This window comes from Salmo salar, chromosome ssa13, assembly GCF_905237065.1.
Source record: "Salmo salar chromosome ssa13, Ssal_v3.1, whole genome shotgun sequence".
Classification (NCBI taxonomy): domain Eukaryota; kingdom Metazoa; phylum Chordata; class Actinopteri; order Salmoniformes; family Salmonidae; genus Salmo; species Salmo salar.
In genome coordinates, this window is record NC_059454.1 from 27,696,185 (window position 1) to 27,723,025 (window position 26,841).

At 45.7% G+C, this 26,841-nt stretch overlaps 1 protein-coding gene across 3 annotated transcripts in view; it reads left to right on the top strand.

Moving 5' to 3' along the window:
- LOC106566792 (protein bassoon) overlaps window positions 1-26,841 on the top strand; it is a 181,409-nt gene that overhangs the window by 77,046 nt on the left and 77,522 nt on the right. For all 3 annotated transcript variants that reach the window (XM_014135182.2, XM_014135183.2, XM_014135185.2), the window contains exon 3: window positions 9,061-10,716. In XM_014135182.2, coding sequence (XP_013990657.2) covers window positions 9,061-10,716 — 1,656 coding nt within the window. The remainder of the gene's footprint in view (window positions 1-9,060; window positions 10,717-26,841) is intronic.

A 26,841-nucleotide genomic window follows, 5' to 3' on the forward strand; every position in this document is an offset into this window, starting at 1 on the left:
TTGAAGAAAAAGTGGAGCGTTTGGAACAGAACTCTTCAGATGATGCAAATGAATTGTTACTGTACATCAGTTAATTCCTGTTCATCTAAAGCAGAGAACTACAGTACAGTACAATATAACATAGCCATGTGGAAACGTTAGCTGTTGCGTTGGCGCTAGCTGGAGAAAATGGACTCGGATTGTCAGGTTTAAAACACTGAGGGAGCATTATGATAGACCCACTAGCACTCTGCTATAAAGGAGACCACTAATGGAGTTTTATATTATTTTTATATTATCACTCTAACCAAATGGGAAGGAATTCTCCTGAGAAAAAGTATTAAAGTATTCCTGGCAGATGTTTCCAATGGGAAAAATGAATTGATATTCAGTCCTATATTCTGCAATTGAAGTGCTCTTATCCTGTGGACCATTTAGTCGTGGTAAATGCCAAAATATGCATAAAGTACTATAAGATACTATCGATTTAGAATACTTCAAATGTTATCCGATCCATCACACACTGTATGTGCTTTATCTCTGGTTATTATGTTCGTGTCATTCTTGTAAGGAGTTGCCTAGTCAGGCTAGCCCATGTACACACACACCCATGCATTTCTGATAGGTGTTTGAAAGATCACTCGACACAAAGTGATAGGCCACCTTTTAGCAGACAGTACTGTAAGACAATTAGTGATTCTCCCTTTTTAAAGAGGCCTGGTTCATATTCATTAGACACCAAACAGGAGAAAATGGACTGAAACAGGGAGAGACTACTGTCCTTGTCCAATAAGAAACACTCCTTTTCTGGGGATTTCTATTTGAAAACTTTGTCCGTTGTGTTCCATAATGCACACGATCCTGGGCCCATATTGACTGGTTGTCCTCCCTGGGCAGATGATCCAGCTCACTGGCCGGTCTATAGCCATAATGAGGCAGATGATTATTAATTATGACGGTAATCATCTGTTGTCCACTGTGTACACATAATTAGGGTGTGAATAGGGTGCTTCATCACCATCACCATGTTGCATCCCAAATGGCATCCTATTCCCGACATAGTGCACTACTTTAGGGTCCATAGGGCTTTGGTCAAAAGATGTAAGGAATAGGGAGCCATTTGGGACGCATGCCGTCATTTCAGGGGCATTGACTGTTCCGTTCTGTATGTTTCTAGGAAATTGATCAATGTATTGACTTGCATACTCTACAGTCCCTTTTATTATTTTCCACACCTTTGATAAATGTGTACAAAGGCAACAATGTATAGACTACCATACAATTGTAATATAGCAGACACTCTTATCCAGAGTGACTTAGTATTAGTGCATTCATCTTAAGATAGCTAGGTGAGACAACAACACATCACAAACATATATTTGCCCTCAACAAAGTATTTATCTGGGGGGGGGCATATCAAATAGAAAAGTAAAAATAATGATTCATTATTGTGCTCAACAGCATGCAATAGTACTTCTTGAGTATAAACAAAATGAAGTCAATTAATATATACCTAGCTAGCACATAATGTTCTGAGAACCATATGTTTCTTGGAGCTTGGTGAGATTGTGGTTGTCCTATGGTTATTTTGCATACACCTTCCCACAATTTTGGTGGGAATGGTGCAGGTTAACCAGCTAGCACATAAATTCTGAGAACCATATGTTTCTTAGGTGGGAATTTCAGTACTTCAGCATAAGGTTTTATGCAGGTTTCCTCATGGTTCTATTTAAAGTCATGCTCTCGGAACATTAAGAAAATGTTCCAGAAAAACCACAAGAAAACATTAGTAACGTTCAAAGAACGTTCTAAGAATGTTATTTAAAACTATATACAGTGGGGGAAAAAAGTAATTGATCCCCTGCTGATTTTGTACGTTTGCCAACTTACAAAGAAATGATCAGTCTATCATTTTAATGGTAGGTTTATTTGAACAGTGAGAGACAGAATAACAACAAAAAAATCCAGAAAAACGCATGTCAAAAATGTTATAAAATGATTTGCATTTTAATGAGGGAAATAAGTATTTGACCCCTCTGCAAAACATGACTTAGTACTTGGTGGCAAAACCCTTGTTGGCAATCACAGAGGTCAGACGTTTCTTGTAGTTGGCCACCAGGTTTGCACACATCTCAGGAGGGATTTTGTCCCACTCCTCTTTGCAGATCTTCTCCAAGTCATTAAGGTTTCGAGGCTGACGTTTGGCAACTCGAACCTTCAGCTCCCTCCACAGATTTTCTATGGGATTAAGGTTTGGAGACTGGCTAGGCCACTCCAGGACCTTAATGTGCTTCTTCTTGAGCCACTCCTTTGTTGCCTTGGCCGTGTGTTTTGGGTCATTGTCATGCTGGAATACCCATCCACGACCCATTTTCAATGCCCTGGCTGAGGGAAGGATGTTCTCACCCAAGATTTGATGGTACATGGCCCCGTCCATCGTCCCTTTGATGCGGTGAAGTTGTCCTGTCCCCTTAGCAGAAAAACACCCCCAAAGCATAATGTTTCCACCTCCATGTTTGACGGTGGAGATGGTGTTCTTGGGGTCATAGGCAGCATTCCTCCTCCTCCAAACACGGCGAGTTGAGTTGATGCCAAAGAGCTCCATTTTGGTCTCATCTAACTACAACACTTTCACCAGTTGTCCTCTGAATCATTCAGATGTTCATTGGCAAACTTCAGATGGGCATGTATATGAATTCTTGAGCAGGGGGACCTTGTGGGCGCTGCAGGATTTCAGTCCTTCACGGCGTAGTGTGTTACCAATTGTTTTCTTGGTGACTATGGTCCCAGCTGCCTTGAGATCATTGACAAGATCCTCCCGTGTAGTTCTGGGCTGATTCCTCACCGTTCTCATGATCATTTCAACCCCACAAGGTGAGATCTTGCATGGAGCCCCAGGCCGAGGGATATTGACAGTTCTTTTGTGTTTCTTCCATTTGCGAATAATCGCACCAAATGTTGTCGCCAAGCTGCTTGGCGATGGTCTTGTAGCCCATTCCAGCCTTTTGTAGGTCTGCAATCTTGTCCCTGACATCCTTGGAGAGCTCTTTGGTCTTGGCCATGGTGGAGAGTTTGGAATCTGATTGATTGATTGCTTCTGTGGACAGGTGTCTTTTTTACAGGTAACAAGCTGTGGTTAGGAGCACTCCCTTTAAGAGTGTGCTCCTAATCTCAGTTCGTTACCTGTATAAAAGACACCTGGGAGCCAGAAATCTTTCTGATTGAGAGGGGGTCAAATACTTATTTCCCTCATTAAAATGCAAATCAATTTATAACATTTTTGATATGCATTTTTCTAGATGTTTTTGTTGTTATTCTGTCTCTTACTGTTCACATAAACCTACCATTAAAATTATAGACTGATCCTTTCTTTATCAGTGGGCAAACGTAGAAAATCAGCAGGGGATCAAATACTTTTTTCCCCCACTGTACATTCCGTTCTCAGTGCCAACAAAACTCTCTCTGTCCTCTATCTTGTTAAGTGTGTTCAGGTGTGTTAGCCGATCCCACTAATTGGCCACACCTGATCTTAATGAGTGCTTGTTTCCTTTGAAATGGGGTCTGTTTGAAAGGAACAGTTTTGTATGAGTTAAAAAAAACATGGCATGCCAACTCCATTCTGGTGGTGCAGTCGACTAATTCCATGGATAGAGGACAGAAGATAGGTTTGAATCTCACTGACTACGTGCCACAATAAAAAAAACGTTATGTTTGCATGATTAATGCCTAAGCAAATTAATTTCCATGTGTCCTATCTGTTCCTCGAGTTCAAAACAGTTAACCCAAACTAAGCTAGCAGTGTTATTAAAGTCTTATTTTAAACATGTTCTCAGAAAGTTAATTAATTATCTTCAAATAACCTATAATTTCTGTTCTCAGAACATGAATAAAACCTCCTAGAAAAACTTTCAGGGAACCATCGTAAAACTTTCTCAGAACCTCTCTGCAACCTAAAAATGTACGTTCTTAGAAAAGGAGCCATTTTTACTTTCGTTCTCAGAACGTTTAAAAAACATTCCATTTTACAGGTCAGGAAACTTATGGCTTCATTCCCAGAACTAATGGGTAACCAAAAACATACGTTCCCACAACTTCCAATTAACTAAATGGGCTAGCTGGGATAGAAACAGAGTGCACTCTAAATAATTGAACTGTATGATTGAGAAAGACTACATTGAAGTTCTCCATGGAGAGAAAGACACTTTTGGAGAGTATAAAAGAGTGAAGTGTTCTGACTGACTCATCGTAAACAGCAGTAAAGATGGACTGGCCAGAACTTGTAACAGCCTGCAGTTTAATCTCAGCTGCCCTTGAACCAGGCTAGCTGGCTGGCTACTTCCCTAAAATGATATTGGAAAAAATGTAAAGACACAGATACTGTTATTTCTCTCTCTTTCTCCTTCCCTCGGTCCATCCTTCTCCCTCTCTCTCTTTCTCTGATCCACACACCCGAGTTGCAAGGGGGATGGCTGGTTGATGGGCAGGCCTGGTGGTGCTATGACTGATCTGATGTATAGTAGCCTTTCCCTCTGACAGAGTGGGTAATGAGCTTTTCTGGAGCGGCCTGCTGTTTCTCAATGATACGCCTCAGTTAGCACCCCAACCACAACCACCAGCACCACAACCACCACAACTACCAGCACCACAACCACAACCACCAGCACCACCCCCACCACAACCACCACAGCAACCACCAGCACCATCACCACAAATTCCATCACCACAACTACCAGCACCACCCCTACCACAACCACCACTGCAAATACCAGCACCACCACCACAACAACAACCACCAGCACAACCACCAGCACCACCCCTACCACAACACCACCACAACAACAACCACCTGCACAACCACCACCGCAAACACCAGCACCACCACCACAACAACAACCACCAGCACAACCACCAGCACAATCACCACCGCAACTACCAGCACCACCACCACAACACCAGCACCACAACCACAACAACAACCACCACCACAACCACCACTGCAACTACCAGCACCACCACCACAACACCAGCACCACAACCACAACAACAACCACTAGCACAACCACCACCGCAACTACCAGCACCACAACCACAACCACCAGCACCACCCCCACCACAACCACCACAGCAACCACCAGCACCATCACCACAAATTCCATCACCACAACTACCAGCACCACCCCTACCACAACCACCACTGCAAATACCAGCACCACCACCACAACAACAACCACCAGCACAACCACCAGCACCACCCCTACCACAACACCACCACAACAACAACCACCTGCACAACCACCACCGCAAACACCAGCACCACCACCACAACAACAACCACCAGCACAACCACCAGCACAATCACCACCGCAACTACCAGCACCACCACCACAACACCAGCACCACAACCACAACAACAACCACCACCACAACCACCACTGCAACTACCAGCACCACCACCACAACACCAGCACCACAACCACAACAACAACCACCACCACAACCACCACTGCAACTACCAGCACCACCACCACAACACCAGCACCACAACCACAACAACAACAACAACCACTAGCACAACCACCACCGCAACTACCAGCACCACCACCACAACACCAGCACCACCACCACAACCACTACCACAACCACCACCACAACCACAACAACAACCACAACACCAGCACCACAACAACAACAACAACCACCACCACAACCACCACCACCACCACAACAACCACAACACCAGCACCACAACCACAGCACCAGCACCACAACCACAACACCACCACCACAACCAGCACCACAACCACCACCACCAGCACCACAACCACCCCCACAACCACAACACCAGCACCACAACCACCACCACAACCACAGCACCACAACCACAATACCAGCACCACAACAACAACCACCACCACAACCACAACACCAGCACCACAACCAGCACCACAACCACCACCGCACCACCACCACTACTGTGTGTGCTAGCACAGTGCTTAGTTACTCTACTTTTATAGGTAGTTAAACTAGTGTTATCCGTCTACCAATAACAAGGATATTGAACATCTGTGTTTGTGGTCTTACCATTTAGTTAGTTTAGCAGTCGCTGGGTTTCCTAACCTTTCTGATACATTTTTCATGGGGGCAGCTGGTGTCGGTGGCGACGGCGTGAAGCTGGTTTTTGCCTACGTGTCACACTGGTGTGCAAGTCGACAGGCCACGGAAATTGCTACGTTTGTCGTGCCGGCGCATGCTGTCAGACATTATTTTCCGCAAACAATGACATTCCGACCGCTTTTAACTCTGATAAGGCTGATCTGTCAGTGTGTTTGTTTACATGTATACAGCTAATAGCTTTAGACACACTACCATCAAAAAAGAGACTTGCAATTCTCAAACAACAACATCTCTGATATAACAACTCCAACTCCAAAGTTATCTATAGCATCACCCTTGTCTGGCTGTGTCTCTCATCTATCCTCTTAGTCCTTAGTAGAGTTCCTAGTTCCTGGGCTGACCTCCCCACTGCCCCCCGCTCTCCCAGTAATTAATGACAGATTAAATTAGAGCACTTTAGTACTCCCTCACGCTGCTGCACTGCTCTGGAGGAGTGATGAGTGGGCGCATGGAGACGGGCTGAGATGCTCTGATAAGGCCTTGAATGATTAGAACAGAACACCTCCGTCTTCCATCCCTCCATTCAGTTGGTGGAGAGACAGAGAGAGACTGTGGAGAGATGGAGAGACAGAACACAGGGGGAAAAGGATTACCACTGGATTAGTTTGATTAGTTTAAAGTGACCCCCTGGATTAATGACTGACAATCAGGACACAAAGTGTGGGGTGTGTGTGTGTGTGTGTGATTTTGCCAACTACGATAGTCAGACCATTTGGCTACGGTAAACACACATACAGATCTGGGACCAGGCAAAAAGCATGAGGAGCTCAAGGCGTCCTGCAAGCGGGACACCTGTCGACAACTTCTGGTGAAATTGCAGGGCGCGCAATTCAAATAAATAATCGTAAAAATTATGGATATTAAACATCTGGGTACATACAAGTGTCTTATATCGGTTAAAAGCTTAAATTCTTGTTAATCTAACTGCATTGTCTGATTTACAATAGGCTTTACAGCCTTTATGCCATGCGATTGTTTAAGGACGGCACCCCACATCAAAATATTTTTCAACCAGCACAGGCTTCGTAAAATCACAAATAGCGATAAAATATTCACTTACTTTTTGAAAATCTTCCTCTGATTTGCAATCCCAAGGGTCCCAGCTACGACATGCATGGTCATTTTGGTAGGCGGCTTCTCTTTTTGATGGAGATGCTTAACCTCCCTGGGCAAGCGTCCCACCTAGTCAACAGCCAGTGGAATAGCGTGGCGCGAAATACAAATACATCAAAAATGCTATAACTTCAATTTCTCACACCATTTTAAAGACAAGACTCTCGTTAATCTAAAAACACATTGTCCGATTTCAAAAAGGCTTTACAGCGAAAGCAAAACATTAGATTATGTCAGGAGAGTACCCTGCCAAAAATAATCACACAGCCATTTTCAAAGCAAGCATATATGTCACAAAAAACAAAACCACAACTAAATGCAGCACTAACCTTTGATGATCTTCATCAGATGACACTCCTAGGACATTATGTTATACAATACATGCATGTTTTGTTCAATCAAGTTTATATTTATATCAAAAACCAGCTTTTTACATTAGCATGTGATGTTCAGAACTAGCATACCCACCGAAAACTTCCGGTGAATTTACTAAATTACTCATGATAAACGTTGACAAACTACATAACAATTATTTTAAGAATTATAGACACAGAACTCCTTTATGCAATCGCTATGTCCGATTTTAAATAGCTTTTCGGCGAAAGCACATTTTGCAATATTCTGAGTACATAGCTCGGCCATCACGGCTAGCTAATTTGACACCCACCAAGTTTGGGACAACCTAAACTCAGAATTACTATTAGAAAAATTGGATTACCTTTGCTGTTCTTCGTCAGAATGCACTCCCAGGACTTCTACTTCAACAACAAATGTTGTTTTGGTTCCAAATAATCCATAGTTATATCCAAATACCGCCGTTTTGTTCGTGCGTTCAGGTCACTATCCGAAGGGTAACGCGCGAGCGCATTTCGTGACAAAAAATTCAAAATATTCCATTACCGTACTTAGAAGCATGTCAAACGCTGTTTAAAATCAATTTTTATGCTACTTTTCTCGTAAAATAGCAATAATATTCCAACTGGGCAATGTTGTATTCATTCAGAGAGAGAAAGAAAAACATGGAGAAGTCTCGTGACCGCACATCTCAGTCTCACTGTCCCCAGGCTGAGCACTTTTTGGAACCACCAAGAATCTTCCTCGAGCTGGCACCCTGCCAAACTGAGAAATCGGGAGAGAAGGACCTTGGTCAGGGAGGTGACCAAGAACCCGATGGTCACTCTGACAGAGCTCCAGAGTTCCTCTGTGGAGATGGGAGAACCTTCCAGAAGGACAACCGTCACTGCAGCACTCCACCAATCAGGCCAGACGGAAGCTACTCCTCAGTGATAGGCACATGACAGCCTGCTTGGAGTTTGCCAAAAGGCACCTAAAGGACTCTCAGACCATGAGAAACAAGATTCTCTTGTCTGATGAAACCAAGATTGAACTCTTTGGCCTGAATGCCAAGCGTCACGTCTGGAGGAAACCTGGTCCCATTCCTACGGTGAAGCATGGTGGTGGCAGCATCATGCTGATGGGGATGTTTTTCAGTGGCAGGGACTGGGAGACTTGTCAGCATCAATGGAAAGATGAACAGAGCAAAGTACAGAGAGATCTCTGATGAAAACCTGCTCCAGAGAGCTCAGGACCTCAGACTGGGGTGAAGGTTCCCCTTCCAACAGGACAATGACTTTAAGCACACAGCAAAGAGAACGCAAGAGTGGCTTCAGGACAAGTCTCTGAATGTCCTTGAGTGGCCCAGTTACTTGTTTCATTATAAAATATGAAAAAGGAGAAATTAATCGGTGTAATTGTGTTGTTAACAAACTCTTTTCTCTTGTTTGTCTTCCCTAGGTCCAGGAGTGGCTCTGTCTCAACTGCCAGATGCAGAGGGCCTTGGGCATTGACATGACCACCCCACGCTCCAAGAGCCAGCAGCAGATCCACTCTCCATCCCACCAAGCCAAACCCATAGTCCAGCCACCACCTGTTCAGCCAGCTCAGCCAGCAGCCCAGCCAAAACCCCAGCCTCAGCCCCAGGCCCAGCCCCCACCACAGTCAAAACCCCACTCCCAGCCCCAGCACCAACTCTACGGTCAATCCCAGCCCTATGGTCAATCCCAGCCCCAGGCCCAGCCCTATGGTCAATCCCAGTCCCAGCCCTATAGTCAATCCCAATCCCAGGCCCAGCTCTATGGTCAGTCCCAGCCCCAGTCCTTTGGAAAAACTCAGCCCCAGCCCTGTGGTCAATCCCAGCCTCAGCATCAGCCCTACAACCAAACTCAGCCCCAGCCACATGGTCAATCCCAGACCTATGCCCATTCCCAGCCCCAGCAACAGCCCTATGGTCAATCCCAGCCCAAACAACAGCCCTACAGCCAAACTCAGCCTCAGCCATATGGTCAATCCCAGCCCTATGGTGAATCCCAGCCTCAGCAACAGCCCTACGGCCAAAGCCAACCACAGCCCCAGCCATATGGTCAATCCCAGCCCTATGGTCAATCCCAGCCCCAGCACCAGCCTCAGGCCAAACCCCAAGCTCAGCATCAGCCACAGCCCTCCCCTGGCCTACAGAGACACCCTATACCCGGCTCTTCCTCCCTGCCCGGGTCAACGACAAGCTCCCCCCAGCACATCCCATATGGCCAGAGAGGGCCTGGAGGTCCCGGCCAGCCCCGGATCCCCCATCCTGGGGCAGTCCCCCTGGTGGGCATGGCCAAGGCTCCCTCCCAGCCAGACCTGGGCCGAGGCTCCCCGCTGCACCAGGGCGGCCGCCAGGCTGCCAGCGCCGGCTCGTCGCCTTCCCATCGGCCCGCTGCTCCCCAGGGGCAACTGCCCCAGGATGGCCTGACCAAACTGTTTGGCTTTGGGGCATCGCTCCTCAACCAGGCAGCCAGCACCCTGGCCTCTGTGGACCCCCTCTCAGGGACACCATCCACCCAGCCCTCCCCTGCCAGGGGTGGGCCTTCCAACAAACAACAAGGACCTCCTGGTGCCAAACCATTCCAGACGGGTGGCCCCCATGCACCACAGATGGGTGGCCCCCATGCACCACAGATGGGTGGCCCCCATGCACCCCAGATGGGTGGCCCGCAAGCACCCCAGATGGGTGGCCCGCAAGCACCCCAGATGGGTGGCCCGCAAGCACCCCAAATGGGTGGCCCTCATGTACCGCAAATGGGTGGACCCCACACACCAACTCAGATTGGTGGCCCGTATGCACCACAAATGGGTGGCCCACATACATCAACTCAGAAAGCACCCCAACAGCAGCAATCACCTGTGCATCATCAGAAAGGATCACAGCAACAACAGCAACAGCAGCAGCCGGCCAGACAGGAGCCTGTTCCCAAGCCGGTGGAGCCCGAGACGCCCAAAGTCAACTGCCCCTTGTGTAAGACGGAGCTCAACATCGGCAGCACCACTGAGCCGCCTAGCTACAACTCCTGCACCCAGTGCCACACTCAGGTCTGCAACCTATGTGGATTCAACCCCGCACCTCACCTGGAGGTAAGCAAAACTTTCCTTTTCCACATACTGTTCATCTCTCTTTCTATATGTTTCTATCTCCCTCTCCCTTTTTTTCTCTCTCTCCCTACCTCTCACTCTTTATCCCTCTCTCTCTCTCTCTCTCTCTCTATCCCTCTTATTGTCCTTGATCCTTCACTGAGGCCCGTGCTCCTGTTTGTCATTACGTTGTGAGTAATGCAGCTCGCTCAATTCTTTACAGTAATCACACCTAAAAGTGTCTTAGCATGCCACCATGTCTGCCTCGCAACAATTCACTACTTATTATTTCGCCTTCCCAATTGATAGAGGCAGTTCTTCCATTTTGGCGAGTGGTTCTTTCAGAATACCTGGTCAAAAGGGGAGCGTGGGGAACACAAAACATCTGTTTTTTCTTCCATGAATTTTGTATTCAATAGAATTGTTCCGTTTACTGATAATGAAACTCTCCAAAGCCCTTTTTCCCTCTCACACCTTTTTCTATAGATAAGCACACAGACCTTGAGAACACTGCATGCGCATACTACAGATTTAACGGTGGAGTGAAGGGCTGGAGCAAGGGATGAAAGTAGATGGACGGACACAGTAGAGGAAGCTGTTGAATGTCTTAGTAAAACCATCCACATGTTCAGTCTCTAGGCCTTGTGTGGTTGTACTGTACCTGCCTGGTAGGCGGCTTCTCTTTTTGATGATGATTTTCGGGAGTAAATCATGGCCAATAGTAGCTATACTCCTGGACCTAAAAGCATTTTTTGATGGAGATTCTCCATTGAGCTTTCTTTTTGGTCCAGGACAATGCTTAATCTGTGTCCCGGAAACAACCTCTATATTCTATATTACTCGTTTATTTGGTAGGCAATACAGAGGTGAAATCTCTCCTCATCGTCCTAAATACTTTAGTAAATCGTCCATAAACGGATGTTAGATGAGATGTTGACCAAATTGGTGAGGATAAGAACTAGGATTAGTTTATATTATATTCTCTCCCTCTGCAAAGATCCAGGTCAGAAATCCTCCTTAATGGACGTTGAGGAGGCTGGGAAAAAGGCTGAGTAAATCAACATTGTGCATATTTGTAGGTTGCCAATTAAAGGCTCGGAGATGGGAGATGTATTTCCCGCTATAATTCAGCCTTTATGATTCAAGGAGGCTCAGACTTTCATCTGTGAGTGTGACCAGAATGTAAAGTGGTGCTGTTGCAGTGTACCAATCAGTGGGTGTTTTTAATCCTCCACGCTGACACTGGACTCACAGCCTAGCAGAAGCAACATAGAAGAAACCATAAAGTGGCATTTATGTCCCTGGGTTTGAATTCAGTCAAACCTACTGGCCGTGTTTTGGTGATGCATAGCTTTGTGAAATATGAGGGCCAGGGACGGCTTGTGAGATATCATTAGCTACCGCTATTCTCAGGTTGCCTCTCTGAAACGTGATCATATTCGCCTAATATTGGCCTTTGTGATTTTGTACATCTATATAAAATTATTTAGCACAATTGCATCCTAAATATTACCTTGAAATAACTTCATTATTTACATTATTCAGATTATTTTATGAAATCAATGCTCCTTTTGATCCAACAGTAAGTGTTGCAGATCATAGAGTTAGCATGGTGCTAGCCAAGGGTCTGTGGGGAATGTGGGTCAATGCCAGAGCCAGTATTGTATTGTATGTTCATCCCTCCAGTCAGAACTACAGATAATGGCCGGGCTATAAATAGATTCCAGAGTACAGCCTTGGTGACTGCGTGGGGGACCAAGATGCATTGAATCAAGTAATATACACCAAGAGGAATCCCAGCCCATTCAAACTGTTAGAGGCGCACAGAAAGAAAGGGGCAGAGGCTGTTTGCTGAATGTCGGCTCAATTTATGCTTCAAACAAAGGAGGGCAGGAAGCTTTCAAGAGTAACGGGCCACTGCAGAACCTTCAGTAGGCTGGCTGTCAGTAGAAGAGAGGCCTGTCATGGCCTGCGGGCTCCGCAGCACGCCTGAAAAGGATGGAGAGCCAGGCTGTGGAGGAGACTCTGAAAAGAGCACGCTATAGCTGGGTCACGTGGCGGGGCGAGTCCAGAGGGAGAGCTGCTGGGGGACCACAACAACAAGGGGGAGGGAGAGAGGGTAGAGGAAGGGATGAGATGTGAAAAGATGCGAGAGAGAGAGCGAGAGAGAGAGCGAGAGAGAGAGAGCGAGAGAGAGAGAGAGAGAGTGAGCAAGAGAGAGAGAGAGAGAGAGAGAGAGAGAGAGAGAATACGTATGACGTCCAAAGCAGTGTCTCAGGATAAACTAAAGAATGGGAGGCTGGGGGGAACAAAACAAAACCTGTTGACTTTTCCCTGCTGGGTTGGGTTCTCCTGCTCAGCTAGCTAGATCTTGGGAGGGCTGTGGAGGGTAGCAAACCAAATGTTTTTTGCATTTCCTCTAGTCTGTCCGGAGTACCAGATCGGCAGTTTTCATCATTGTGACTACTCCATTGGTTCCATTGTGCCAGGACAGCTCAATCAAGCTCAGATAAACTATTTCAAATAGTGTTTGAACCCAGGTCTGGAGGGTAGTGAGGGTACAGTACTCTGTGCTCCTCTACATATTTAATCTCTCACTATTTATAAAGCACATCCTCTGAATTATTAATTAAGCACTCTTCTTCTCTCTCTGCCCCTTTTTTTTGCAGTTCCCTCAAATGCATGTCACTAAACAAAATGTGTTCCCTACCGACATGCACTTTATCTCAACCAATGGCCAAAGTCCTGGCATCCTCCTCCATTTCATCCTGAATCCTCCCATTCCAGGCTTAATAATGATATACAGATGAGAGCAGTGGGTTGTGGGCTGCTCAATGCTAGGTAGCGTTTCAGTACTGAAAATACTCTGTGGACAGAGAGAGAGAAAAGTAGACATAGATGGAGAGAGAGATACAGAGAGAGAATACTAGGATTAGCTACAGGGTGTTCACATGGTCTTCACTCCATGTCTTTCCAGATTGATTTAATACATGGGGAGATTGTGAAATCCTTTGCTCATTCACTTGGGAAATGTGTCTTATGCTGTGTTGTTATGAACTGACAGAAGTAGATCGCAATGTAACAAATGTTTCTAAACGTTCACCATGTGGGATTTCTCTCACTGTGGAGCTTTTCATCGTTTCCCTTTCCTCACCAACATCTTCTCTTTTCTCCTGTACCCTCTTATGAGATAGAAAAAAACCTCCCCTCTCCTGCTCTCTCTGCGCCCCTGACAGAGCAGGATTCATTGTAAATTCATTCAGATGGGAACCTTTCTCTACCACAAAGTGGCCTAAGAGGCAGTGGGGCTCAGTGTGGCTCAGTGTGGCTCAGTGTGGCTCAGTGTGGCTCAGTGGGGCTCAGTGGGGCTCAGTGGGGCTCAGTGTGGCTCAGTGTGGCTCAGTGGGGCTCAGTGGGGCTCAGTGGGGCTCAGTGTGGCTCAGTGTAGCTCAGTGTGGCTCAGTGTGGCTCAGTGTGGCTCAGTGGGGCTCAGTGGGGCTCAGTGGGGCTCAGTGGGGCTCAGCGGGGCTCAGCGGGGCTCAGTGGGGCTCAGTGGGGCTCAGTGTGGCTCAGTGGGGCTCAGTGTGGCTCAGTGGGGCTCAGTGGGGCTCAGTGGGGCTCAGTGGGGCTCAGTGAAGCTCAGTGGGGCTCAGTGTGGCTCAGTGGAGCTCAGTGGGGCTCAGTGGAGCTCAGTGGGGCTCAGTGTGGCTCAGTGTAGCTCAGCGTGGCTCAGCGTGGCTCAGCGGGGCTCAGCGGGGCTCAGCGGAGCTGAGTGGGGCTCAGTGTGGCTCAGTGGAGCACAGTGGAGCTGAGTGTAGTTCAGTGGAGCTCAGTGGAGACGTGGTTGATCCAGCACCCAGCCTTCTCCCATGCAGCCTGTAATGAAACATGAAAGGGAATGAAAGAAAATAACACAGAGGACAGGGAGGATGGGACAGTGGCATCTCAGCCAGCGCTGGTCATCCAGAGGGACTGGAATGATGACACACTGTGTTTCACACACACTCTTGCAGGCAGCATAAAAGCAGGCCTGCATACGCACACGCATGCATACAGTACAAGTGCACACTTATGCGCACACACACAGAGAAACACACACACCAACTGACTCATCAGACCTTGTAGCATACTGCCCTCTCGTTATCAAATATGTCTGAGTCGCTCCCAATGCAACCCTTCACTTCATGCTGAAATGAGAAACATCACATTACACTGTCATTTTCATCAACTCTCAGGCAACAATAAACCTTTTAGTGCAGCACAGATATGTGAAATGCATATTTTTTTAAAGAAGGTGTTTTATTTGTGACCGACCAGCTAGATTCGGTCTTATGTAGCAACATTTGAAATTGTGTTTTTTACATTGAATAAAAGTAGACACTTAGAGATAGAAATGTGTATATCATACACTACAGTTGAGGAAAAATGGGAAAGTAATTCTGCTTTGGAAGTTGATAAACTTGTAACCTCACTTTTGACAAAATTGCCCTTGAATGTTTTGGTACATCTACTGGAGAGCTCTTCTTTGTCTATACCCATTCAACATCATTAACACCCTCTTAAGCCTTAGCCACACCCATCTATTTTTTTATATTTTATTTTGTAATTCTCCCCAATTGGTAGTTACAGTCTAGTCCCATCGCTGCAACTCCCATACGGACTCGGGAGAGGCGAAGATCGAGAGCCATGCGTCCTCCGAAACACGACCCTGCCAAGCTGCACTGCTTCTTGACAAACTGCTCGCTTAACCCAGAAGCCAGCCGCACCAATGTGTCGGAGGAAACACCGTACAACTGGCAACCATGTCAACATGCATGGGCCTGGCCCGCCACAGGAGTCGCTAGAGCGCGATGTGACAAGGACATCCTGGCCGACCAAACTCTCCCCTTATCCGGACGACGCTGTGTGCCGCCTCATGGGTCTCCCTGTTGCAGCAGGCTGCGACATAGCCTGGGATCGAATCCGGATCTGCAGTGCAGTGCCTTAGACCGCTGCGCCACTCAGGAGGCCCCCCATCCATTTCTTTAAGGATTCACATGAGGCCATGTACTAAACAACCAAAGATTTCAAGACTAAAGGCTGGTTTATACCAGGGCTGTGTTTGTGCATTTAGTCTGGAGTGCCAGAGTGTGCTCTGGGCATTCGTAAACTCAGAGCGTTGTCAGATTGTCCGTTTGTAAATTCAGAGTGTTTCGCTCTCGGAGTGTTCAGAGCGCACAGTGGACGCTCTGGCCAAGGAGTAGGGTTGATCTGAGCGTTCTGACCTAATAACCGCAGTCAAAAAATCTATAATCATATAGTCATCTATAAAATAGCCTCCAACACTCTACTCAACAAACTGGATGCAGTCTATCACAGTGCCATCCGTTTTGTCACCAAAGCCCCTACAATACCCACCATTGCGACCTGTACGCTCTCGTTGGTTGGCCCTCGCTTCATACTCATCACCAAATCCACTGGCTACAGGTTATCTACAAGTCTCTGCTAGGTAAAGCCCCGCCTTATCTCAGCTCACTGGTCACCATAGCAGCACCCACTCGTAGCATGCGCTCCAGCAGGTATATCTCACTGGTCACCCCCAAAGCCAATTCCTCGTTTGGCCGCCTTTCCTTCCAGTTCTCTGCTGCCAATGACTGGAACGAACTGCAAAAATCTCTGAAGCTGGAGACTCATATCTCCCTCACTAGCTTTAATCACCAGCTGTCAGAGCAGCTCACAGATCACTGCACATGTACATAGCCCATCTGTAAACAGCCCATCTATCTACCTACCTCATCCCCATACTGTATTTATTTATTTATCTTGCTCCTTTGCACCCCAGTATCTCTACTTGCACATTCATCTTCTGCACATCTACCATCCCAGTGTTTAATTGCTATATTGTAATTACTTTGCCACCATGGCCTATTTATTGCCTTAACTTGCCTCATTTGTACTCACTGTATATAGACTTTTTGTTTTCTTTTGTTCTACTGTATTATTGACTGTATGTTTTGTTTATTCCATGTGTAACTCTGTGTTGTTGTATGTGTCGAATTGCTATGCTTTATCTTGGCCAGGTCGCAGTTGCAAATGAGAACTTGTTCTCAACTAGCCTACCTGGTTAAATAAAAGTGAAATAAAAAAATATATATATATTTTAAAAACCAAGCTAACTGGCTAACGTTTGCAAGCTTGCTAGCTACTTCCAGGCACAAATGAGAGAACAGCTCACTCTGATAGTTTTACTCGCCCTGGCTGAGCAGGTTAGGCTGTCTTTATGTTATCCAGAGCGTTGGTGACTGCAACTGAGCTGCTAGCAACAATTTATTACACTTTTTTGCCAACGTTTACTTACACTGGCCCTATTCAATGGGTGTTGAGCGTTCATAAATTCGTCAGTTATTCTGCGCTCTGGTACACTCAGATGAGAGTGCTCTGAAATCAGAGTAGATAGCCAGAATGAATTTACCAGCTACGTCTATCAACAGTTGTCGCAGTGACATCATGAACATTATATTGAAATACTTACTTGCATAGTGGAATCTTTTGTTTAGACATGTAGCTAGCTAGCTAAACAATTAACCATAATCCCAACTCATAACGTTACTACCCTGCATGAATCTGCAGTTAGCTAACCAATCAGGTTACTAGCAAAGCAACTACTGTAGCAATACGAATGGCTCTGAGATACAAATGATATTACTACACAGATCATACACGTAACATTAGTTAGCGAGCGTTAGCGTTAGCTAGCTAACGTTAGCTAGCTAGCTAACAGTACACTTTAACTTGAAATGAAAATGACTTTCTGACTAAATTAGAAATGTGTAATATCTGAAAATGTAGCTAGCTAGACTATCTTACCCGTATACATGGACGGACGCTCCTCCCTCTCTGTCACAGATGCCATGGTTGCCCTTAGTTTGAAGATGTAATCCGGAGACAGCTGTTTCCTACAATAGCCTTCTGTGTGTTCTCTTTTGGACTCCGTCTGCATATTTCCAATCAAACGCCAGAATTTTCTCTGTCTCCTTAGCTATCACATTTAAAACTCAGTCGTACAGAAAGTGGAGAGCAACACTTATGTAGTTCTACTACGTAATATCGTTCAAAAAAGCTGCGTTATAAAGGATTACCTACACATACTGACCAGCGCATGTTATAGACAGAAGCGTACTACATGGCAGACCAATCTGAACTCATCTCTCTCTCATGTCCAGTCCACTCATTATCTCAGCCAGTCATGGGTAACTGGAAGGTTGCCTTCTTTTTCCGTGACTAAACAAACTAGGCTCGTAATTTAACAATTGTATTCATATTTACAGTTGGCATACAAGTTTGTTATTAAGGCACATGTTCCAGATGGCATTTCTGCCAAAAAATGCATAATGATGAAAAAAAAAAGTTTGTTTAAATGGCTCTCCTGTGAAGTAGTGACGAGCGACATACACCTAGTAATACTTTTTTTGTCAGATAATAGTCAATTCTACATTCTTAGAAATTGTGTTAGTGGTCAGGTACAGGTAACAAAATACATACCAACCGCTGTGAGAGGCTTTACAAGTGCACTATATGTGATATGCCAGCCCAACGGGGGCAGATGATGCTAGTCCCTACTTCACATTAGGCCGTAAAAAAAAAAGCTCATGGAGGGGGTTGACAATGCTGACGGTTGGCCATGCAGTTACATGGGAATTCTTAACGAGGTGGGTGGCTCTATGGCTTAAGCAACAAGCTCTCACAGTCTCACTGCCTAATTAGATATTTATCCATGTTTCTTCAAACGTCAAATTTCGAATAGTTTTTGACACTCTAGGTTGCTCCTGCTGCTCTGTATCGTTCCATTTCTCCAAAAGTCAAATTTTGAAGTTAAGGGTTAACTTTAGGCACTCATTCCAAGTGGTTAAGGTTTGGGATAGGGTTAAAACAATAATAACAAAAACAGTGTCCACCACTGGGGTCAAACACGCAACCTTCTGATCCAGAGTCATGGGATTACGCCCATCTGCCATTCCCGGCCACAAACCGGTAATAGCTCTCACTGTTGCCACTAGTGGACGGTTTTGAAGGCATTTCAGACGTCCATCTCTGGGGCTTAAGAGGGTGTGAATGATGCTGAATGGGCATAAACAAAGGGGGGAATTATGGGACGCAAAGAAAAACTGTTCAACGTCCAGGAAGTGTCTTGTTTGTCACATAGTACTTCACGGCTGCCATCGTAGGTGTCCTAACAATTAGTCTGTGTCTCACTCACCTGTCTGTGTGTGTGCGTGTGTGCTGTGTGTGCGTGTGTGCGTGTGTGCGTGTGTGTGTGTGTGTGTGTGTGTGTGTGTGTGTGTGTGTGTGTGTGTGTGTGTGTGTGTGTGTGTGTGTGTGTGTGTGTGTGTGTGTGTGTGTGTGTGTGTGTGTGTGTGTGTGTGTGTGTGTGTGTTTGTGTGCCTGCTGGGATGAAGGCAGGGGTGGACAGAGAGGTCAGGTTATACCACAGAGATTATTGGTTAGTCTTATTATCTGTATGTGGGTTAGCAAGGCTAATAATAGGGCATATGCTATTCTGCTATTTCATAATGTTTATCAGCTTTACTGACGTCAAATGGCTTATCTCCATGGCTGCGTCTCAAATGTCACCCTATTCCCTATGAAGTGCACTACTTTTGACCAGGACTCATTCCTTAATTGAGTCCATTATTTGTATTTTATATTTAGAGACTAGAGTCCAGGTGTATCAGGGTTAGGGCAGGGATGCTCAAATAGAGATACATATTCTCCTACTATATTATACTCTATTCTCCTACTATAACATACTCTATTCTCCTACTATAATATACTCTATTCTCCTACTATAATATACTCTATTCTCCTACTATATTATACTGTATTCTCCTAATATAATATACTCTATTCTCCTACTATATTATACTTTATTCTCCTACTATATTATACTCTATTCTCCTACTATATTATACTCTATTCTCCTAATATAATATACTCTATTCTTCTACTATAATATACTCTATTCTCCTACTATATTATACTCTATTCTCCTACTATAATATACTATATTCTCCAACTAAAATATACTCTATTCTCCTACTATAATATACAATATTCTCCTAATTTAATATACTCTATTCTCCCACTAAAATATAGTCTGTACTCTAGTGTTCTATTTAATTCTCTGAGTACTTAATCCGAGTCATACTGAAATGGGAGGTCATATGTCTTGATTAACAGTATTTCCTGGTTGATTGGTTAATTGATTAATGTCACTGCTTGATTGGCCAGATAGGGGATCTCTCTCTTTCTCTGGTTCTCACTCACAGATTAGAGTTGTCCTTCTCATACATTTTGCTGTTGAGAACTCAGTAATTCACAATGTCCAGATGCTTCTCACTACTCTTTCCATGCACTCTTCAATCAACCCTCCAATCTGTGTGTGTGTGTTCTCTGCTTGCTGAGCTGCAGGCTCTACGCTTGCCGGGCCCACACAGACACACAGAGAGAGAGAGAGACACACGTAGAGAGACACATACACACATTGTTACGCTCGTCGATGGACGGATCGGACCAAGGTGCAGCGTGGTAGGCGTACATTTTAATTTAATAAATGAACACCGAAAAACAACAAATACATAACGGAACAAAACGGAAAAAAATACAAAACGAAAGCTCCGGATCGTGAATCATCGCCGGAGGAATCGAACCGGGAACCTTCGCAGGAGGCTCTGGACTGGGAACCCCCGCTGGAGGCTCTGGACTGCAGACCGTCGCTGGAGGCTCTGGACTGCCGACCGTCGCTGGAGGCTCTGGACTGCAGACCGTCGCTGGAGGCTCTGGACTGCCGATTCGTCGCTGGACGCTCTGGACTGCCGACCGTCGCTGGAGGCTCTGGACTGCAGATCGTCGCTGGAGACTCTGGACTGCAGGCCGTCGCTGGAGACTCTGGACTGCAGACCGTCGCTGGAGACTCCGGACATTGGATCGTCTCTGGAGGCTCTGGGACATGGATCCTCACTGGAGGCTCCGGGCCATGGATCATCACTGGAGGCTTCGGGCCATGGATCATCACTGGAGGCTTCGGGCCATGGATCATCACTGGAGGCTTCGGGCCATGGATCATCACTGGAGGCTTCGGCCATGGATCATCACTGGAGGCTTCGGGCCATGGATCATCACTGGAGGCTCCGGGCCATGGATCATCACTGGAGGCTTCGGGCCATGGATCATCACTGGAGGCTCCGGGCCATGGATCATCACTGGAGGCTTCGGGCCATGGATCATCACTGGAGGCTCCGGGCCATGGATCATCACTGGAGGCTCCGGGCCATGGATCATCACTGGAGGCTTCGGGCCATGGATCATCACTGGAGGCTCCGGGCCATGGATCATCACTGAAGGTTTCGGGCCATGGATCATCACTGGAGACTTTGTGCGTGGAGCAGGCACAGGACGTACCAGGTTGGAGACACACACTGGAGGCCGGGTGCATGGAGCTGGCACAGGATATACTGGACCGTGGAGACGCACTGGAGGTCTGGAGCATAGAGCTGGCACAACGCGTCCTGGACAAAGGACCACCTTCGCACGGCAAGTGCGGGGAGCTGGCACAGGACGCACTGGGCTGTGAAGGCACACTGGAGACACAGTACGTATGGCCGGCACAAGATATACTGGGCCGTGGAGGCGCACTGGAGGTCTGGAGCGTAGAGCCGGCACCACCCGTCCTGGACAGATGCCCACTTTCGCACGGCAAGTGCGGGGAGCTGACACAGCACACACCGGGCTGTGGATGCGCACTGGAGACACAGTGCGTATCACCGCAAAACATGGTGCCTGCCCGGTCACACGCTCCCCACGCTAAGTACGGTGAGTTGGCTCTGGTTTAAACCCTGGCTCCGCCAACCACCCCGTGTGCCCCCCCCCAAAAAAAACAATTTGGGGGCTGCCTCTCGGGCTTCCGTCGTGGTTGCGAACCTCGGAGTCGTCGTTGATCCTCCTTTGCTGCCTCCGCCTGCTTCCATGGCAGGCTCTCGTCTCCTGCCATGATCTCCTCCCACGTCCAGGAAGGCCTCCACTCCCTTCTCTCCCGGGGCCCAGGATCCCTGCTCCTCCTGGCCACGCAGCTTGGTTCGTTTGTGGTGGGATCTTATGTTACGCTCATCGATGGAAGGATCGCACCAAGGTGCAGCGTGGTAGGCGTACATTTTAATTGAATAAATGAACACCGAAAAACAACAAATACAAAACGTAACGTCTAGTAGGGCTACACAGCACAGTACCAAAAACAAGATCCCACAAACTAAAGGTGGAAAAAAGCTGCCTAAGTATGATCCCCAATCAGAGACAACGATAGACAGCTGCCTCTGATTGGGAACCATACCATGCCAACAAAGAAATAGAAAAACTAGATTGCCCACCCTAGTCACACCCTGACCTAACCAAATAGAGAATTAAAAGGATCTCTAAGGTCAGAGCGTGACACACATATAGTGCCTTCGGAAAGTATTCAGACCCCTTGACTTTTTCCAATTTTTTTCCACATTACAGCCTCATTCTAAAATGTATTAAAAAATAAAACATCTCAAAAATGTTCTCATCAATCTACACACAATACCCCAAAACAGGTTTCTATACATTTTTGCTAATTTTAAATAAAATAAAAACAAAAATATGACCTTCACATAAGTATTCAGACCCTTTACTCAGTACTTTGTTGAAGCACCTTTGGCAACAACGACAGCCTCGAGTCTTCTTGGGTATGATGCTACAAGCTTGGCACACCTGTATTTGGGGATGCTATGAGACTCCAATCTCAAGGATGATCAATGGAAACAGGATGCACCTGAACTAAATTTTGAGTCTCATAGCAAAGAGTCTGAATCCTTATGTAAATAAAATATTTCTGTTTTTAGGTTTGATACATTTGCAAAAAATTCTAAAAACCTATTTTTGCTTTGTCATTATTGGGTATTGTGTGAGGATTGCTGAGGATGTTTTATTTATTTAATCCATTTTAGAATAAGGCTGTAACGTAACAAAATGTGGAAAAAGTCAAGGGGTCTGAATACTTTCCGAAGGCACTGTATATGTGAATTGTGTCTACAGTATGTATGTATGTAATAATTACCATTATGGATGACTAATCCATCTTGCATGTTAGAGTGTGTGTGCATCTGCGTGTGACCGTGCTAATGAGTTTGTGTGTGTGCTAATAACTGTGTGTGTTTAATGTGTGCAATCCTGCTCTCCGGCACCTGTGTGTGTGTGTGTGTGTGTGTGTGTGTGTGTGTGTGTGTGTGTGTGTGTGTGTGTGTGTGTGTGTGTGTGTGTGTGTGTGTGTGTGTGTGTGTGTGTGTGTGATGAAAGCGCTGATAGAACCCCTGTCCTATTTGAACGCCCTGTCACAAAGAGGCTGGAAATAGACTAGCAGGTGGACAGCTGTCACAGTCATGGCTGGGCTTGTAAAGAATGTAAAGAAGACTGACTGAGAGAGGCGCTTAATTCCAGTGTCTGTGTGTGTGTGTTTGTGTTGGTGTGTATCACTGAACTACAGTAAGCATTAGCTAATTATTAGGCCTAATTCTCTCACTGTCCCAACAAAGAGAGTGACGAGAAAGAGACTTCTGCCTCTCTCTCTCTCTCTCTCTCTCTCTCTCTCTCTCTCTCTCTCTCTCTCACTCTCTCACACACAAGACTGTGCAGAGTGAGATAATTGGGTGACATTTATTCTGTGTTCCGATTGCAGAATGATTGAGCTGGGGAAAGCTTATCAGTGGTTTGATATGCAAGATAAACTTTTGGAAGAGTACGAGAACAAAAATAAGGTGGCAGCCTCATGAATATGCATGAGCTACTAATCTTTTTCAGGCGCGTCTATGCCTATCCTATATCCTTATACCATTTTATATCCTTATACCCATCCTATATGCTTATACCCATTCCATAACCTTATGCCCATCCTATATCCTTATACCATCCTATATCCTTATACTCATTCTATATCCTTATACCCATCCTATATGCTTATTCCCATTCCATATCCTTATACCATCCTATATCCTTATACCATCCTTTATCATACTTTCCAGGTCTATGCCCAAACAGTTCGAGCTTCTAATTTTAAAAATGAATCTCTCCAGAAATAAGTCTCTCACTGTTACCACCTGTTATAGACCCCCCTCAGCTCCCAGCTGTGCCCTGGACACCATATGTGCATTGATTGCCCCTCATCTATCTTCAGAGTTCGTTCTGTTAGGTGACCTAAACTGGGATATGCTTAACACCCCGGCAGTCCTACAATCAAAGCTAGATGCCCTCAATCTCACACAAATTATCAAGGAACCCACCAGGTACAACCCAAAATCGGTAAACATAGGAACCCTCATAGATATCATCCTGACCAACTTGCCCTCTAAATACACCTCGCTACATATTTGTCGCCAGACCCACTGGCTCCAGGTCATCTATAAGTCTTTGCTAGGTAAAGCTCCGCCTTATCTCAGCTCACTGGTCACGATAACAACACCCACCCATAGCACGCTCTCCAGCAGGTATATCTCACTGGTCATCCATAAAGCCAACACCCCCTTTGGCCGCCTTTCCTTCCAGTTCTCTGCTGCCAATCACTGGAATGAATTGCAAAAATCGCTGAAGCTGGAGACTTATATTTCCCTCACTAACTTTAAACATCAGCTATCCGAGCAGCTAACCGATCGCTGCAGCTGTACATAGCCCATCTGTAAATAGCCCATCCAATCTACCTACCTCATCCCCATATTGTTTTTATTTACTTTTCTGCTCTTTTGCACACCAGTATTTCTACTTGCACATCATCATCTGCACATCTATCACTCCAGTGTTAATTTTGCTAAATTGTAATTACTTGCTATTATGGCCTATTTATTGCCTTACCTCCTCACGCCATTTGCTCACACTGTATATAGACTTTATTTTTTTCTATTGTGTTATTGACTGTACGCTTGTTTATTCCATGTGTAACTCTGTGTTGTTGTTTGTGTCGCACTGCTTTGCTTTATCTTGGCCAGGTCGCAGTTGTAAATGAGAACTTGTTCTCAACTAGCCTACCTGGTTAAATAAAGGTGAAAAAAAATATATATCCTTATACTCATCCTATGTCATTATACCCTGCTTTATCTTTATACCTACCTATATCCTTATACCATGCTATATTATTATACAATCCTATGTCCTTATAACCATCCTATATCCTTATAACATCCTATATCCTTACACATACCCTAAACCAACTTTTATCCTATTTATTACCCATTCTAAACTCAGGATTCAGTGTCCATTCAGAGTTCCATATGACTGAGGTGAGTGTGCTCTGCATGGGTCAGGCAGACTGCAAGTGGTAGAGGGAGGGCCGTTCTCAGTGTGTGACTCAGACTCACTGTCTTGGAGAGGTGAGGCCTACAGAAATAGAGGCTGAGAGAGAGGCAGCAGCAGCTCTCTTAATGGAGGGCCCATCATGCACTGGAGCACATCTCATCTCCATCAATAATTCAACATGATGCTCTCCTGCTCCTCTTTCTCCCCTTCCTCCTCCTCCTCTTCTTCCTCCTCCTCCTCATTTCCCCCCATCCTCCTCCTCATGCTCCTCCCTCTTCCTCATCTCCCCTCATACAGAACCCATACAGAACCAACTGTCCACGCCCTTAATGCCCAAACGCCCAGCACAGCCCAGCTCCTAACTTATTCAACCAATTTAACTCCAGCTATGTCAATTTTAGATGCCATGCAATATTTACAATGTTATGGAGGAAATTGCAAGCCATACAAGTTTGCTGCATTACACTGTCTGTGCATCAAATTGGTCATCATTCATTACGCAGTTCAAAACACACTCCCCACTCTTAACTTTGTGTATTGCAATATTGATGGTGGTTTAACATCTCTCTCGAAGCATTCTGTGGCTGACATAGAGAGTACTGTAGTGCACTGCTTCATGAACATCTCTTCCCAGTTTCCTCTCTGTTTATTTATGATCAGCTGGTCTCTGGGGATACCAGGAAGTTGATAATCCATGTCACCTCACTTTCTCCTCTGTCCCTCCAACACTCTGCCCTCCATCCCTCCTCCCCAGATCTGGGGGATTGTGACTCAGCCAGGGCTGCTTGTCCTTGGGGAAACTACTCCTGCTTGGTTCTCCAGGTCTGTTGCCTCTGTTTTGTGTGTGTGTGTGTGTCTGTTTGTGTGTTTGTGTGTGCATGAATGTGTGTTTGTGTGTGTGTTTTGCCTGTAAATCTCATGTAGGAATAAAATACTCTCCATAAAGTGCAGCTGACTTAACGAGGTTGCAGCCGGAGCCCTGGCTTTATCTCCATTGATCTGTCCTCTATAAAGGCCTGGAGTCCTTGATCAGAGAACGAGTTGGAGGGATGGAGAGAGGGAGAAAGAGAGAGAGAGAGAGAGATCTGCCACTGAGGTCCATAAATGTAAGACACTTCCATACACTCTTCATATGGCCCTTATTGGATTTTCGTTGGTGCTCCTCAGAATGGTAAGGAAGGGGGAGAGACTAGAAGGGGTAGGGATAAAATTGGATGAGAACTATAAAGTGTGCGCATGCGTGAGTGAGTATGATGACTTCATGTACACAGTGGTTGTTGTTGTCTTCAGATCGTCGTGGGGGATGAAAGACATTTCCCAGTCATACTGTATATTCTTAGATGACAAGCATGTGTAGGCAATAGGGCAATAGAGACATTATCAATTCTAGATACTATATGTCATTCTATGGTGTAGGCTTCCAGAGTGGGTTGGTAATTGAAGTACAGTATACAATACACTATTAGTACGGTATAGTCTGTAGTAGGACAGGTACGACATGTTACATTTCATTAAAAAAAAATTGTGGGTATATCAGCTTTAACATTGCATATACTGTAGATTGTAGCTTCCATCAATGTAATTGTCTGCATCACTTGCAATCCCCCATATATTGTTTTGCAAATATGTACAGTACCAGTCAAAAGTTTGGACACACCTACTCATTCCAGGGATTTTCTTTATTTTTATTTTTATTTTTTGGTTCCAACCGCCTAGTAACTTGCCTAGTTAAATAAAATAAATAAAATAAAATAAAAAAACACCGTCCCAACCGTGAAGAACGGGGGTGGCAGC